The sequence below is a fragment of the Thamnophis sirtalis genome, unplaced genomic scaffold (genome assembly GCF_051295495.1).
Source record: "Thamnophis sirtalis isolate CommonGarterSnake01/CBP01778 unplaced genomic scaffold, rThaSir2_p1.2 scaffold_2, whole genome shotgun sequence".
NCBI lineage: Eukaryota > Metazoa > Chordata > Lepidosauria > Squamata > Natricidae > Thamnophis > Thamnophis sirtalis.
The window spans coordinates 78,368,352-78,381,655 of NW_028261382.1; the positions used below are offsets into that span (position 1 = coordinate 78,368,352).

General features: G+C 42.9%; 1 protein-coding gene across 2 annotated transcripts in view; it reads left to right on the forward strand.

Moving 5' to 3' along the window:
- The first annotated feature begins 1,840 nt into the window (after positions 1-1,840).
- SLC25A37 (solute carrier family 25 member 37) overlaps positions 1,841-13,304 on the forward strand; it is a 47,778-nt gene continuing 36,314 nt past the window's right edge. The window contains exons 1-2 of one of the 2 annotated variants that reach the window (XM_087706186.1): positions 1,841-1,905; positions 5,667-5,992. In XM_087706186.1, coding sequence (XP_087562312.1) covers positions 1,899-1,905; positions 5,667-5,992 — 333 coding nt within the window. In that variant the 5' untranslated portion in view covers positions 1,841-1,898. Of the gene's footprint in view, positions 1,906-5,639; positions 5,993-13,304 lie in introns of those variants that run through there. The other variant, XM_087706187.1, reaches the window with a different exon arrangement.

Below are 13,304 nucleotides of genomic sequence, written 5' to 3' on the forward strand. Positions count from 1 at the left end.
TGTTGTTGGAATCCACGTGATTTCTGATTATATGAGCTGAAGCTGGCCAGAGTGGGAGCTCAATGTTTGGGAGGATTACATTCATTAAGGATTGAAAGTCTCTTCTGGATTCGCTGCTTAAAAAAAATGTGATTTTACGGTTTTGATGATTAAATAGTATAGATGACAGAAAGGAGAGTGACACAGGTAGTCCTCAACTTACAATAGTTCATTTAGTGATGGTTCAAAGTTACAACGGCACTCGATAAAGTGACTTACCATATTTTTCAGAGTATAAGACGCACCTTCCCCCCAAAAAAGCATGGAAATGTTGGTGCGTCTTATACACTGAATACAGCCATTTTTGGCCTCCAGAATCCCCTGCATCCCATTTTTGTGAAAAATGGGTAAAAAATGGGGCATTCTTCATCAAAATGGGGGTGTTTTTGCCTTCCCCGACCCCCCAGAAGCACTCTGCAGACTTCAGCAGGGCTGGGGGAAGGGAATAATGCCCCCATTTTGGTGAAAAACGGGGGCGTTTTTGCCTTATTGCAGCCCTGCTGAAGCCTGCAGAGTGCTTCTGGGCAGTGGGGGAAGGCAAAAACTTTTTTTCCTTCCTTATCTATTCGAAATCTTGGTGCGTCTTATACACAGGTGCATCTTATAGTCCAAAATATGGTATGTCCGTTTTTCAGTGACCACCTTTACAGCATCCCCATGATCAGGTGATCAAAATTCAGACGCTTGGCAATTGGTTCACATTTATGACGTTTGCAGTGTCCCAGGTCATATGATCCCCTTTTGCGACCTTCTGACCAATAAAATCCACGGGGAAGACAGATTCACTTAACAATCGGATTACTAACTTAAGCAACTTCAGCAATTCACTTAACCACTGTGGCTAGAAACTTCATAAAATGGGGCAAACCTCACTTAATAAATGCCTCATTTAACAACATACATTTTGGGTTCAGTTTTGGGCTCAGTGGAGGATTACCTATATGATGTAACTTTAGAGAGAGAGGTTAAAATATATTTGAACTTATCACTACTGTGAAGAACATTGAAAGTGACTTCTTTGTATATTTTTCTTTTTCAACTTCATTCTTGCTTCCTCCTTTCCTTTCCCTTTCTTTTCCCTACTTAATATTACATGCAGGGATGTATAATTATATAAAGATAATGATGAGAATAGTGGGAAATTGTAACCAGGTCAACATTAGGCTGGGGTGGTGGTGTTTAAAAGCACAATGACTACATATGTATACTTTTCTGTTATATTGTTTTGTTTTTTTTTACTAAAAAGGAGAATACAGGTTAAAATTAAATATGTATATTGAAAAGAAATTATAAATGCCATCAACATAAAATGGAGCTCGCTCAGAAGCTGAAATACACCAAGCAAATGAGATGAAGAGTGGGAAGTAGAGGGGAGAGGTAAGGGAAGAAGAGAGGGATAGGAGAGAGGGCAAGAGGGGGAGAGGAGGAGAAAAATGAGGAGTGGTAAGGGGAGGGAGGAGAAGGAGGAAGGGGAAGTTGAGAAAGGAAGGATGACAGAGGGAAGAAAGGAGGTAGGGAGGGGAAGGAGAGAGGGAGAAGAAAGTGATGGATAAAGTACAAATAGGGTGTATGGAGAGCAGAAGAGCCAATAATTGGTTTTTGGGAGTTGTTGGTAAGATGAATTGATGTAAATATTTAATAATACAATATAATGTTGGTTATGTAATAGTATATGTGTGATTATATGTTATGAAAATGGAAAAAATATTTTTTTTTATTAAAAATATTACTTTGCTAAAAACCTTGTTTTTATCTTCTCATTTCAAAGTTTTAATAAAAATTATACCTCTTTTATCTGCAGGTAGCCTGCAACTCATGAGCACAATGGAAGCCAGAATTTCTGTTATGAAGCAAGGTGAATGCTAAGTAAGTTGGGCCTGATTTTATGACCTTTATTTGTCGTGGTGGTGAAGGAAATTGTGGCAGTTGTTAAGTGAAGCATGTGGTGATGAAATGAATTGGCAATCCCATGACCCCAGGGCTTTGCCAATGTTTTAAATACATATTGGTTGCCAAGCACCCAAATTCTGATCATATGTATTTAATTATTGAATTTATATTGCCGCCTATTTGCCCATGGCAATTCAAGGCAGCTTACAGACTATAAAACCACATTTAAAACAATAAAAACTAATGAAAAGAATCAAATAAATTAATATAGCACAATATAACAATATGTATAGTGTGTGTGTGTATATAAAGTGTTACGTCAAAGCACCTGGTATGCCCAAATATGGGAGGGAGCATACTGCTTCCCTTTTGCCTTTCAGCCTTAAAATCTTCTTAATCATTTCCTTGGCTCAGCTGATAAGGGAGGAGAGCTTGTGGCTTAGAGGTTAATATAACTGCCTAATATGTAAAAACAGCCCATCCCAGTAAGGGTATGGCTAGCTAATGAGAGTTAAATAGCTTGAAATAGTTATAGCAGTCTCACTTCATTTATTTATCAGCAAAAATGATACACATACATACATACATACATACATACATATGCCCAAATATGGGAGGAAGCTTACTGCTTTCATTCTCTGTCCATCGGCTCGTCACAAGAGACCATCCAGACAGAAACCCAATATTTTTACTGTTGCCCTTGTTACATTTGTGTTGTATTTGTGCTGATAAATAAATAAAGGGAGACTAGTATACAGGGCGGGGCATAACCTTTTCCTAGGGGGTCACAGCAACACTTGTAATAACAACACAAATAATTCATACACCATTCGAAAGCCCATCAAAAACTGAGTTTATTGACACGATTTAATAGTCAGTATGACCACCATTAGCCCTTTGAACAGCATTCAAACGAGGTGGATAAGAACACAACAAATCCTCAAACAGTTCCGTTCGATTTTCCAGATTTTTCAACACAGTTTCCAAATTCATTCTCAAAGTTTCAACCGAATATCGATTTTGACCTTGCTCCTGAATCATCAGAGCTTCCACTTCATCCTTAATTATGGCCCCAATGTTCTCTGCCGGATTGAGATCTGGCGAATTTCCCGGCCAGACGTCATTGCCCCAAAATTCGACATTGTTTTCCTTTAACAATTGCTGAGTCGCATTTGCACGCATGCAAGGAGCTTTGTTCTTCCGAATCGAATTTTCCAGCCATTCTTAAAGCAAATTTAACATTTAATAGCTCATTCAATTCAGTTTTTTATGGGCTTTAAAATGAGGTGTCGCGGAAGTTGTAAACTGCTGTCGATCTTGCTGTGACCCCCTAGGAAAAGGTTATGCCCCACCCTGTAGATCTATTTCAAGCTATTTAGCTCTCATCAGCTAGCCATACCCTTACTGGGATTAGAACCTGTGCTGTATTACATTTTAGGCAGATGTGTTAACCACTAAGCCACAAGATCCTTCTCCTTTATCAGCTGAGCCAGGGTAATAGGTATGTATTTAGTGTTGCATCTCCTGGTATGCAACACTAAATACTAAATTTATTTATCAGCACAAATACAACACACACACACACACACACACACACATATACACACACACACACACACATATATATAATATATATATAATATATATATATGTGGTGTGTGTGTGTGTGTGTGTGTATACATAAATACACAATATAATATAATATAAAAGGGACATGACAGCTCAGTGGCTAAGATGCTGTGCTTGTCAATCAGAAAAGTCGACAGTTCAGTGGTTCGAATACCTAGTGCCGCATAACAGAGTGAGTTTCTGCCAACCTAGCAGTTCTAAAGCTCGTAAAAATGCAAGTAGAAAAATAGGGACCACCTTTGGTGGGAAGGTAACAGCGTTCCGTGTGCCTTCAGCGTTTAGTCATGTTGGCCACATGACTAGAGAGATGTCTTCAGACAGCACTGATTCTTCGGCTTAGAAACGGAGATGAGCACTGCCCCCTAGAGTTGGGAACAACTAGGACATATGTGTGAGGGAAACCTTTACCTTTCAACATAACAAATCACACCCACCCACCTGCCACCCTGGTGACAGATCACACAAGCCATTTAATGGCCTCCATCCCACTCTGCGTTCCCCAGGCCCACTGGTAGAATCAGGTCTTCAGTGCCTTCCAGAAGAGAATTAGAGTGGGGGCCGTTCTAATCTCTGGGGGAATGATGTTCCAGAGAGAGGGAGCCACCACAGAGAAGGCTCTTCTTCTGGGTCCCACAAGGTGTATCTCCCTTAGGGATGGGACCCACAACATTCCCTGCCTCCCTGCTCTGATAGGTGTGGTAGATGTGACTGACAAGAGACATATGAGGATTCTGTAATAATTGTAATGCGAGGGCCAGTCGTAAGTAACTTTTTCCAATGCCATTGTAACATTGAACGGTCACTAAATGAATATTTGCAAGTTGAAGACTGCCTGTACATAAAATAAACATTTGGGTGATTTCCTGGTGGCCCACCCATTTAAAATAAACCTTGCCAAGCGGACACCATAAATATGCTTTTAGTTCCCACCACTATGTCCTTGGAGATTTTGTGATTAAGCTGACCGGAAAATTTAGTATTCCAAAATTGTTTTGCTCATAACTGCTAGCTTTTATTTGGAGTCACACATCACAAACTAATTTGTTGAGTGAATCCAACTGACCGAGTTGTTTCAAACCAAAAAAGCCACACCGGGGTATGTAAAAATAAATAAATTACTGCATTCCAAAATGCTTTGGGAAAAAGAAGACGGGCCTGGACGGTTTTTGTTAATTTTTATTGTATCTACTGTGTTACTCTGTATGCTGCCTTAAGTGGTGAAAAATGAAAACAATATAATTATGTTGCAATGAATGGTAAGATGATTAAACAATCATGTTCGCTTCTGGGACTTGCCAGTATTAGGTTCACGTTGCAAAAGCTGCCCAGTTGTGGTTTGTTCAACAAACCAGGATTCCATTTATTCCTGTGAGGGGGTCCTTGCGTCTTGCAATATTATTTGTGAAGGTCTCCCAATTCAATCACCCACCCTCAAACGCCTCTTTATTAAAGTAAGGAAGGCGTTTTTGCAAACCCAGGGTGGCAAAGCAGAAGAGAGCCGAGGGGCTCCCGGATCGAGAAAATCCAGGCCCTTGGTCCAGGCATTGCAGGCCGGCCCAACTCACGCATGCCTCAACACACACACAGACACACAGACACACACACAGACGCATTTTTCCAACTCGTAAACTAACAAGAAAAAAAAAACCCCACAAAAAAACGCTCCTTTGCGCTTCCCGGACTCCAAGCCCGATTGCCATCCCCGTCCCGTCTTTGCCAGGGCGGGCAGGCGGCCCAAGGAAAGCGCAGGCCTGGATCCCGCCTAGCGGGCGCAAGCACGGCCCTTTGCCTTCCCGAGGATTTGCTGGCAGGACTGTAAGTCACCTCCAGCACCCAGCCCGAGCGCCCTAGCGGCTGGCTGCCAGGAAGCCGCGGCGGCAATGAAGGAACCCAGCTTGTGCCAATGGCGCACCGGGCGCTGCGCTTTTACGCGCCGCGATTGGCCGGCGGCTGGCGGAGCGGGGAGGGCGGGGCGGGGGCGGGGGGAAGCGTTACTTTCCGAAGTGAACTTTCTCTTTCCCCCCCACAACCCCACCCCCCCACCCCGTCTCCTCCCTCCTGCCTTCCCTCCCTCCCCGCCTCCCTCCACGGTGTCTCCCCTCCCGCAGCGGCCGCTTCGCCTTGTTTTTGCGCGCGGATGGAACTGAGCTGCGGCGTTGCGGGGAGGAAAGGCGGCGGAGGAGGCTCCACCATCGGCGGCAACAGCAGCGGCAGCGGCGGCGGCGGCGGCGGCGGGCAAACGACGGCCACGCCTGCCAACCTCGCGTCTTCCTCCTCCTCCTCCGCCGCCGCCGGGCTCCTGATGGACGGCGAGAGTCCCTGCGAGGACTACGAGAGCCTGCCCAACAACGCCTCCCTCTACACGCATATGACGGCCGGGGCGGTGGCCGGCATCCTGGAGCACACGGTCATGTATCCCGTGGACTCCGTCAAGGTGGGTCGGGGGGCGATCGGAGGATTTTGGGGGTGGGATGGGGGGTGGGTGGGAAGGAAGTGGGACGCCTGGGCCAGGACAGGAGAGAGTCTTCCCTTTCTCCTGTCTCTCTGCTTGGCTGATCTTTGCCAGACTACAAAGCCCATCACTGCAGCGGAGAAAGGGAGCCTTACCCAACGCGTTTGGCTTGGAGAGAGGGGACCCGCTCCTAGGCATTCTCCTCTGCGCCCCCCCCCCCCCATTCTGCTTGCACCTAATCTTGGGGCTCCCTTTTTTGGCATTCCTACCGGGGTGCAAGAATTCACTTGACTCCTGTAAAATATAACTTCAGGAGAGGGGGGGGGGAAACCTGGGTCTGTGCAATTCTACAAATTGTAGCTAGGGATTGCGAAATCAGCCTGGCAGCTGCGTTTGGGACAACCTGATTCTGGTTTCCCCTGCTTCTTCCCTTCCCCCCAAAAACAGATCTGTCGGGCCACTTTTCTTGCATTGATCTACTTCTGCCTTGAGTGTCCTCTCACAGCTGTCTCTTGGGAAAGGTATAACACATTGGCCCTGGGGCCTTGCAATGGTATATAATAATCACATGTGTTGCTAATTATGGGGTTGGGAGATGGGATGTTTCCAGATGTGGCAGGTACTCTGGAGCCCTTCGGTGGCTTCATGCAGGGTTGGTGTGTGATGCGATGCTGGCCTTTTCTTGGCCAGAGGGAGGGAGATTGGGCTCAACTTAATCCCAAGGAGCCCTTCAGTTGGAAACACACTTAAGAGAGAGATGCTGGTTGGCCATACAGCAGATCTTTGACAAGCGCCTGGAGAAGAGCATCAGCTTCAGCCTAATTAATTGGTCATTATTAATCCCTGGCATTAAGAATTAACCTCATTAGAAGGCCAGCAAAGACTCTTGCTTTGATCTGCAACTGTAGTAAATTTGTAAAGATCTGGTACAATGCCTAGAAATACTCCGTGTAGACGTCCCTGAGTAGCATCTACGTGTTGAACTGGACCCCAGATCTGGAATAACTGTAATCATAGTTTCCTGACCGACCACCTTTTTTTAATTGGAAGTGGTCTCACAGATTGCTTAATCGTCTTTCCTACCTTGCTGATCAGAAGGCTGATCACTGATCTCTCCCCCCCCCCTCTCTCACACACACAGACACACACAGACACAAACACACAGTTTGCCCATCTGGCATCAACGGTTCCTTCAAAATATTGCTGAAGGTTGTATAGTTGTGTAAGCTTCCTTATCCTATTTTTGGACCCGTACACTTAACAGTGTGTGTTTTAGGCCTTGTCAGCATAATCTTGAGCAGGATGATTGATCGGTGCTTATTCCCAAGGAAGCGTTTACGGCTCTGCGTCCCATAAATGCATTTTCTTTTTTATTTATTTATTTATTTTTTGAATAAAATACAGATGGTCTGAGAATGAAACTTCAAATTGTGATGTGGTAGATTCTGTAAGCTCTTGCCCCAACCCATCTGCCGGGCATCAGGTTGGGAAAAATGATCTGATATAGTCAGATGATTTTTAAGGACTCACAGCCCAAACAAGTGAAAAGGCAAACTATCAAGTCAATAACTTCACTGCTACTGGTTTGCCACCAGGCAATTCCTGGTTGAGCAAAATTGGGGTAAATTTCTGAATTGCTTAACTTAGGCTGAGTTCCCTTAGCATCAAAGGAAAGGAATTTTAACAGATTAACAGAGTTGGAAGGGACCTTCTAGATCATCTAGTCAACCCCCTGCTCAAGCAGGAGACCCTACACCATTTCTGACAGATAGCAGTCCAATCACTTCTTGAAAGTATCAAGTGATGAAGCTCCCACAAGTTCTAAGGGCAAACTGTTCCATTGGTTGATTGTTCTCATTGTCAGAAAATTCCTTCTTATTTCTAGGTTGAATCTCTCCTTGATCAGTTTCCACCCACTATTCCTTGTCTGGCCTTCAGGTGCTTTGAAAAAAGCTTGACCCCCTCCTCTTTCTGGCAGCCCCTCAAATATTGGAAGACTGCTATCCTTCTCTTCACTAGACTAGCCAGGCCCAGTTCCTGCAACCGTTCTACATATGTTTTAGTTTCCAGTCCCCTAATCATCCTGGTTGCTCTTCTCTGCACTCTTTCTAGAGTCTGAACATCTTTTTTATAGTCCAAAAATAAAAATAAAAATCAATGTTTTTTTCATCTAGCTGAATTTTTGCAATAGTGGCAGTTAGGTGTGTTTACATATCATAACTCCTCCAGCAAAATGCGGTATGAGAAAACAGCTTAGCTTCTACCGCGGAATTGCCTTTGCGTGGATGGGCAATTGCGTGGGGCCTGATAACACCATGGGCGTGGGTCTGGTACTACAGCTTTCATTAAGAAAAATGTGGCAATGTGCTGCTCAGTTGCATCAGGAAAGGCCTTGAGGTTTGCAGGTGGATTTCACCTGGAACTCAGGACAGGGATAGGAGTCATGTTGTTGTTCTTTTCTCCTCCCTCGGCTGTGCGGTGCGGTGCGTGGTGAATCCGGTGCTATGAATTCCAACGCTGGCTTCAGGAATTCCTCCCGGCACACCACCTAATTCTGGGGTAGCTGCTAGAGCAGGTTGTTACCGGGTTGAGTTCTCAGCAAGGTAAATTACCTGCACATGAGCCACTGTGCCACATGATATGTGCCCGGAGCACTTGTGTTTTTCATCTAAAAACAGGTTCCGTCGCTTGGCTGGTTGAATTCTGCATTCGTAACTCTTTACCTGGATCCTTCCAGCCGTTGATCCAAATTTGAGAAGGTTGTCTCAGCTGCAAACATTGAGGACACTTTAGAAGTATTTTGAATTTTGGGGGCTTCCTCTTAACGACATGACTCCAGGGAATCTCTTTGGAGTTTGCTCATAATTTAGAAGGGGGGTGGAAATGTCTTCTTCTAGTAATTCTGTGCTCCCCCCCCCCTTCTCAGTTAAGAAAAGAAAGTGGCATATTAAATGTGTAGTCTTGCTCCTGAGGTCAGAGTCCTTTTGTAGCCTTATTGCAATGTCTCTTGTTAACAGGAACAGCCTGTTTCTCTCTTACAAGTATCAAGTTAATAGTGAAGCTTGTTCAGCTGGGTAGCCAACCTGTGGATTAAGCCCGTGAAACACCTTTGTGGTGAGGGGGACATAATTGGCCGAGGGGAGGGGAACCCACCAGGGCTCTGCTTTGCTGTTAAAATTGCTGACACCATGTCAGTCTTTTCAGTTGAGCACCAACTGAGCAGGAAATGGGAGAGTGCTGGAATGCAACCACAAACTTTGGGGGTGACAGCGTGAATACAAATATGGCATTTGTGCATAAGCTGGACGATTGAACATGTGCGTCGAGGGCCTGTTTTTCCTTGCCATGGAGTGTCTGGGGTCCAGTGGTGGGATCCTGCCAGTTTAACAACCGGTTCAGTGATCGCGTGCTTCGCGCATACACAGTTTTAACAAAACTTACCTTCCATGTTACTTCTGGGGGGGTAACACAACTGAGGGGCGAATCAGCTGAGAGGATATAGGTAAGTAAAGCATAGCGGCGGGCCCACCTGATCGTTGGAGCGAACTGGTTTGCTCCCCAGCTGATTATTGGAGCTACCGATTCGTCCAAACCGGCTGAATCCCACCTCGGCTGAGATCTCATCCCCCAATGATCTAAGTCACACTTTTTGGGTTTGGGATTAGGTGTGTTGTGTGAACCCAGATAGTTATGGCTTATTGCAAGGTGTCCAGACACGAAGCACACCCAGAAGTATTTGTGTTATAGTAAGGTTATAGTAACAGAATTTTGCAAGCCTGAAAGCCCATCTGTTCCCCCCCCCCCCCCTGTCTTTACAGTCCAAACTGCAGAGGGTCTTTTCTGGGATATTTTGCTACATCCTCATTCCTTCTTTGGACTCAGCTACTTCTTTCTTATCTGACCGTTGTCTAGTCTGGGTCTCTTCCTCTTGCCTCCCAAGGTCACATACCATTACATAAAGTATTATTCAACAACCTGTGATTGCCATTGTACAAAGCAGGCTGCTGCTTTAGGTGGAAAGGTTTCATAATAGTTGTCACAAGCAGGTCTAAAAAGAAACCGAATGATGATAGCGCATGAGATTTAATGTCGGCCTAACCGGGGAATTAATTTAACTGACTTTGCTGAGATTTTTAAATGTTGCCTCCTTTTGTTCATTCTCTCCTAGGCCTGCCTAATTTTAATGATGACCGGTTTGAAATCAGCTAGCTACAGATCAGGAGTGTCCAACCTGGGCAATTTTAAGACTTGTGGATTTCAACTCCCAACTAACCATGCTTGAAGTTGGAAGTCCACAAATCTTAAAGTTGCCCAGGTTGGACACCCCTTGATCTAGTTTATTGGTACAAGATAGGCTTATTCTGTGGTAGGATTAACTCCACTTCAGGGTCAGATGATATGGTAAAGTACTAAATCTAGAAAGGAGAATGGAAATTTTAATTTTGGTGACTTGTGCAAAAGGAGAAAGATAGAATGATGTGTGTAAAGAGCATGGGATGGCCATTCTTTTTGATCTCACCATAAATCATTGTGCCAACTAATTTTAGCCAGTGATGGGATATGTTTTAAAGAGAGCGTTCAAAATATTGTAAAACAACGTATACAAAATTGGGCAATACCCAAATTCTGATACTAGAGTATTCCCCCCCCCCCACTTAGCAAATGTAAATGGTTTTTTTTTTTTAAATCCTTAAAGAAGCATTGCCAAAGGGGATCGTAAAGCAACACAAATCATTTTAACTATACCCTTTAATTTTTCCAAAATGGTGATTAGGCAGGCTTAAAAGATTAGAGATTGGTAAAAGAGAAAAGCTACTTGAGGTTGGGGAAATTCTCTTTGCCTCTACTTACATTACAAATTCCAGCCACATACTTACACAGGTATTTGAAAGCATTTGAGGGCGGTTTGAGTGGAAGTTTGGTAGGTAGGAAAAAATAGTTAGTGGAATTGGGGCAAAATATATTTGTGTAACATTAACTTAAATACAGGGACTAACACGGTAATTGTCAATGGGTGTCAACCATTTGCAAATTTATTCTGTTCCCTTTTATAATAAATAATATTATAAAAGCAACTATTTAGTTGTTAATGCAAAACAATATTTAAAATTGCAACAAATTATAACAAAGCTTAGATCAGGTTTCTATAAACAACTCAGGCTTTTATTTGGGGCTACCTAGAATCAACTCGCACACAAAAAAATTCTAAATAATAAACGCAAACTAATAATCTGAAATGAGGCATCTGCTGATTTGGAACACACACACATATATATTCAAGATTGGTGACACTATTTTACAAAAAAAACCCTGTTTGATGTGATTTTATTTTCTATAATATCATTTTAAGGATACAGAGTGTGTTGGAATAAAGTTCGTTTACAAGTTTTCTTTCCAGTGTATTGGTCTTGCAACTGGTGGCTATTAAAGTAGAAAAGAATAGGGTAAGGTAGGGTAGGATACAGTAGGATAGGATAGAATGAATAGAATAGAATAGAATAAATAACAGAGTTGGAAGAGACCTTGGAGGTCTTCTAGTCCAACCCCTTGCTCAGACAGGAAACACTGCACCACTTCAGACAAATGGTTATCCAACATCTTCTTAAAAACTTCACAACTTCTGGAAGCAAGTTGTTCCATTGATTAATTGTTCTCACTATCAGGAATTTTTTCCTTAGTTCTAAGTTGCTTCTCTCCTTGATTTGTTTCCATCCATGGCTTCTTGTCCTGCCTTTAGGTTATTTGGAGAACAGTTTGATCCCCTCTTCTTTGTGACAACTCTTGTGATGTCGGAACAATGCTATTATGTCTCCCGTAGTTCTTCTTTTCATTAAACGAGACATACCTAATTCCAGCAACTGTTCCTTATATGTTTTAGCCTTCAGTCCCCTAATGGTTTGGTGGGTGATACAAAGCCAATCCACAGATGAGATTCCTTTAGAATGTTTTGTTGGTTCTTTGAGATTTGACAGCAATAAAATTAAAACAAAGCAACAGTACTCTCCTTTTAAAAAGTTAGCATGTCGTTTTCATTTGATTCACCGTCCAACTGCAGTTGATATACTTCTTTTAGATTCTGATTTATATTTTTTCTTCTCTTTCCTTCTTTGGACACTGTTTGTTGTCCTTGTATTTATACATTAGTTATTCAATTTATATCGCCGCCCATCTCACTTGGGTGTAGGTGACTTACATAATTAAAACGACAATTAGAAATGAAAGCTATTAATACAATAAAACTAATTTGCTGGAGAGAACAATACCTTGCTAAGAATGCAACCAATCAACAATCCCAAAGGTGGTTTTTCAAGAGTCAACTGGGCTTCCTTAGTTTTTCTTTGAAGACATTTCACTTCTCATCCAAGAGGCTTCTTCAGTTCTGTCCAAAGTGCATAGCTAAATGCCTATGGAGATTCTCAGTCATCCAGGTTATGGTTGTCCCGAAAATGCTTTTTCAAGTGGCAACTTTGCCACCACAGGTGCCCCCAACACAAGTGACGCCGAGCTGGCCATGCCAACCTCTCCCCTAAAGGTCAAACACATCCCTGATGTGACCATCAATAAAATCCAGTTTGACACATGTGGGTTATGGTGATCCAAAGACTTATGAAAGATGACAATGGCAAAAAATTTAGGAAGGCAGTAAAGTTCTGGCTTGATCACAGGGAATGCCACCTAATTTTTGCTCTTCATAGGTCATTGAGGAAGGTATGAAAGTCAAATATGAAAAAATATATACTGTTCCTTGGTTTAGAAGAAGCATGTGGTAAACTGAATGGGTTTCTACAGTCTAAAATGTTTTCACATAAATAGGGAGTCAAAATTTTCTTGCTAAGTGTGATGAGGATTATATGTGATGAATGCAAATAAAACATGCATGAGACTACTGTCAGTTGAATGGATTCCTTTGAATAAGAAATAAGACCAGGTTACGTGCTATAAATACACATTTACATGTTATTGTATGTGCAAATATATCTGTGGCTCACACCTAAATGAGTCTGGGCAGCTTGAAAAATATATTTGTCTCTCTGCAGCTGAACCCCCAAATTTCAGAGTTGGTATATCTGACTAAATACTTTTCGGTGGCTATTCTTAGCTCATCATGTGCTTGGGCCCTACAATGATCTAGAGATGTTCTGGAGAATAATAGCTGGGTTGAAATATTTCCAGATAATTAAAACGTAGCAGGGCATGTTTGCAAGATGAGACAAGTCAAATTGGTTGGGCAGTGCACATTAGCTTACTAATTTATTCCTGAGTTTTATATTTGATTTAGAACCATATTATCAGC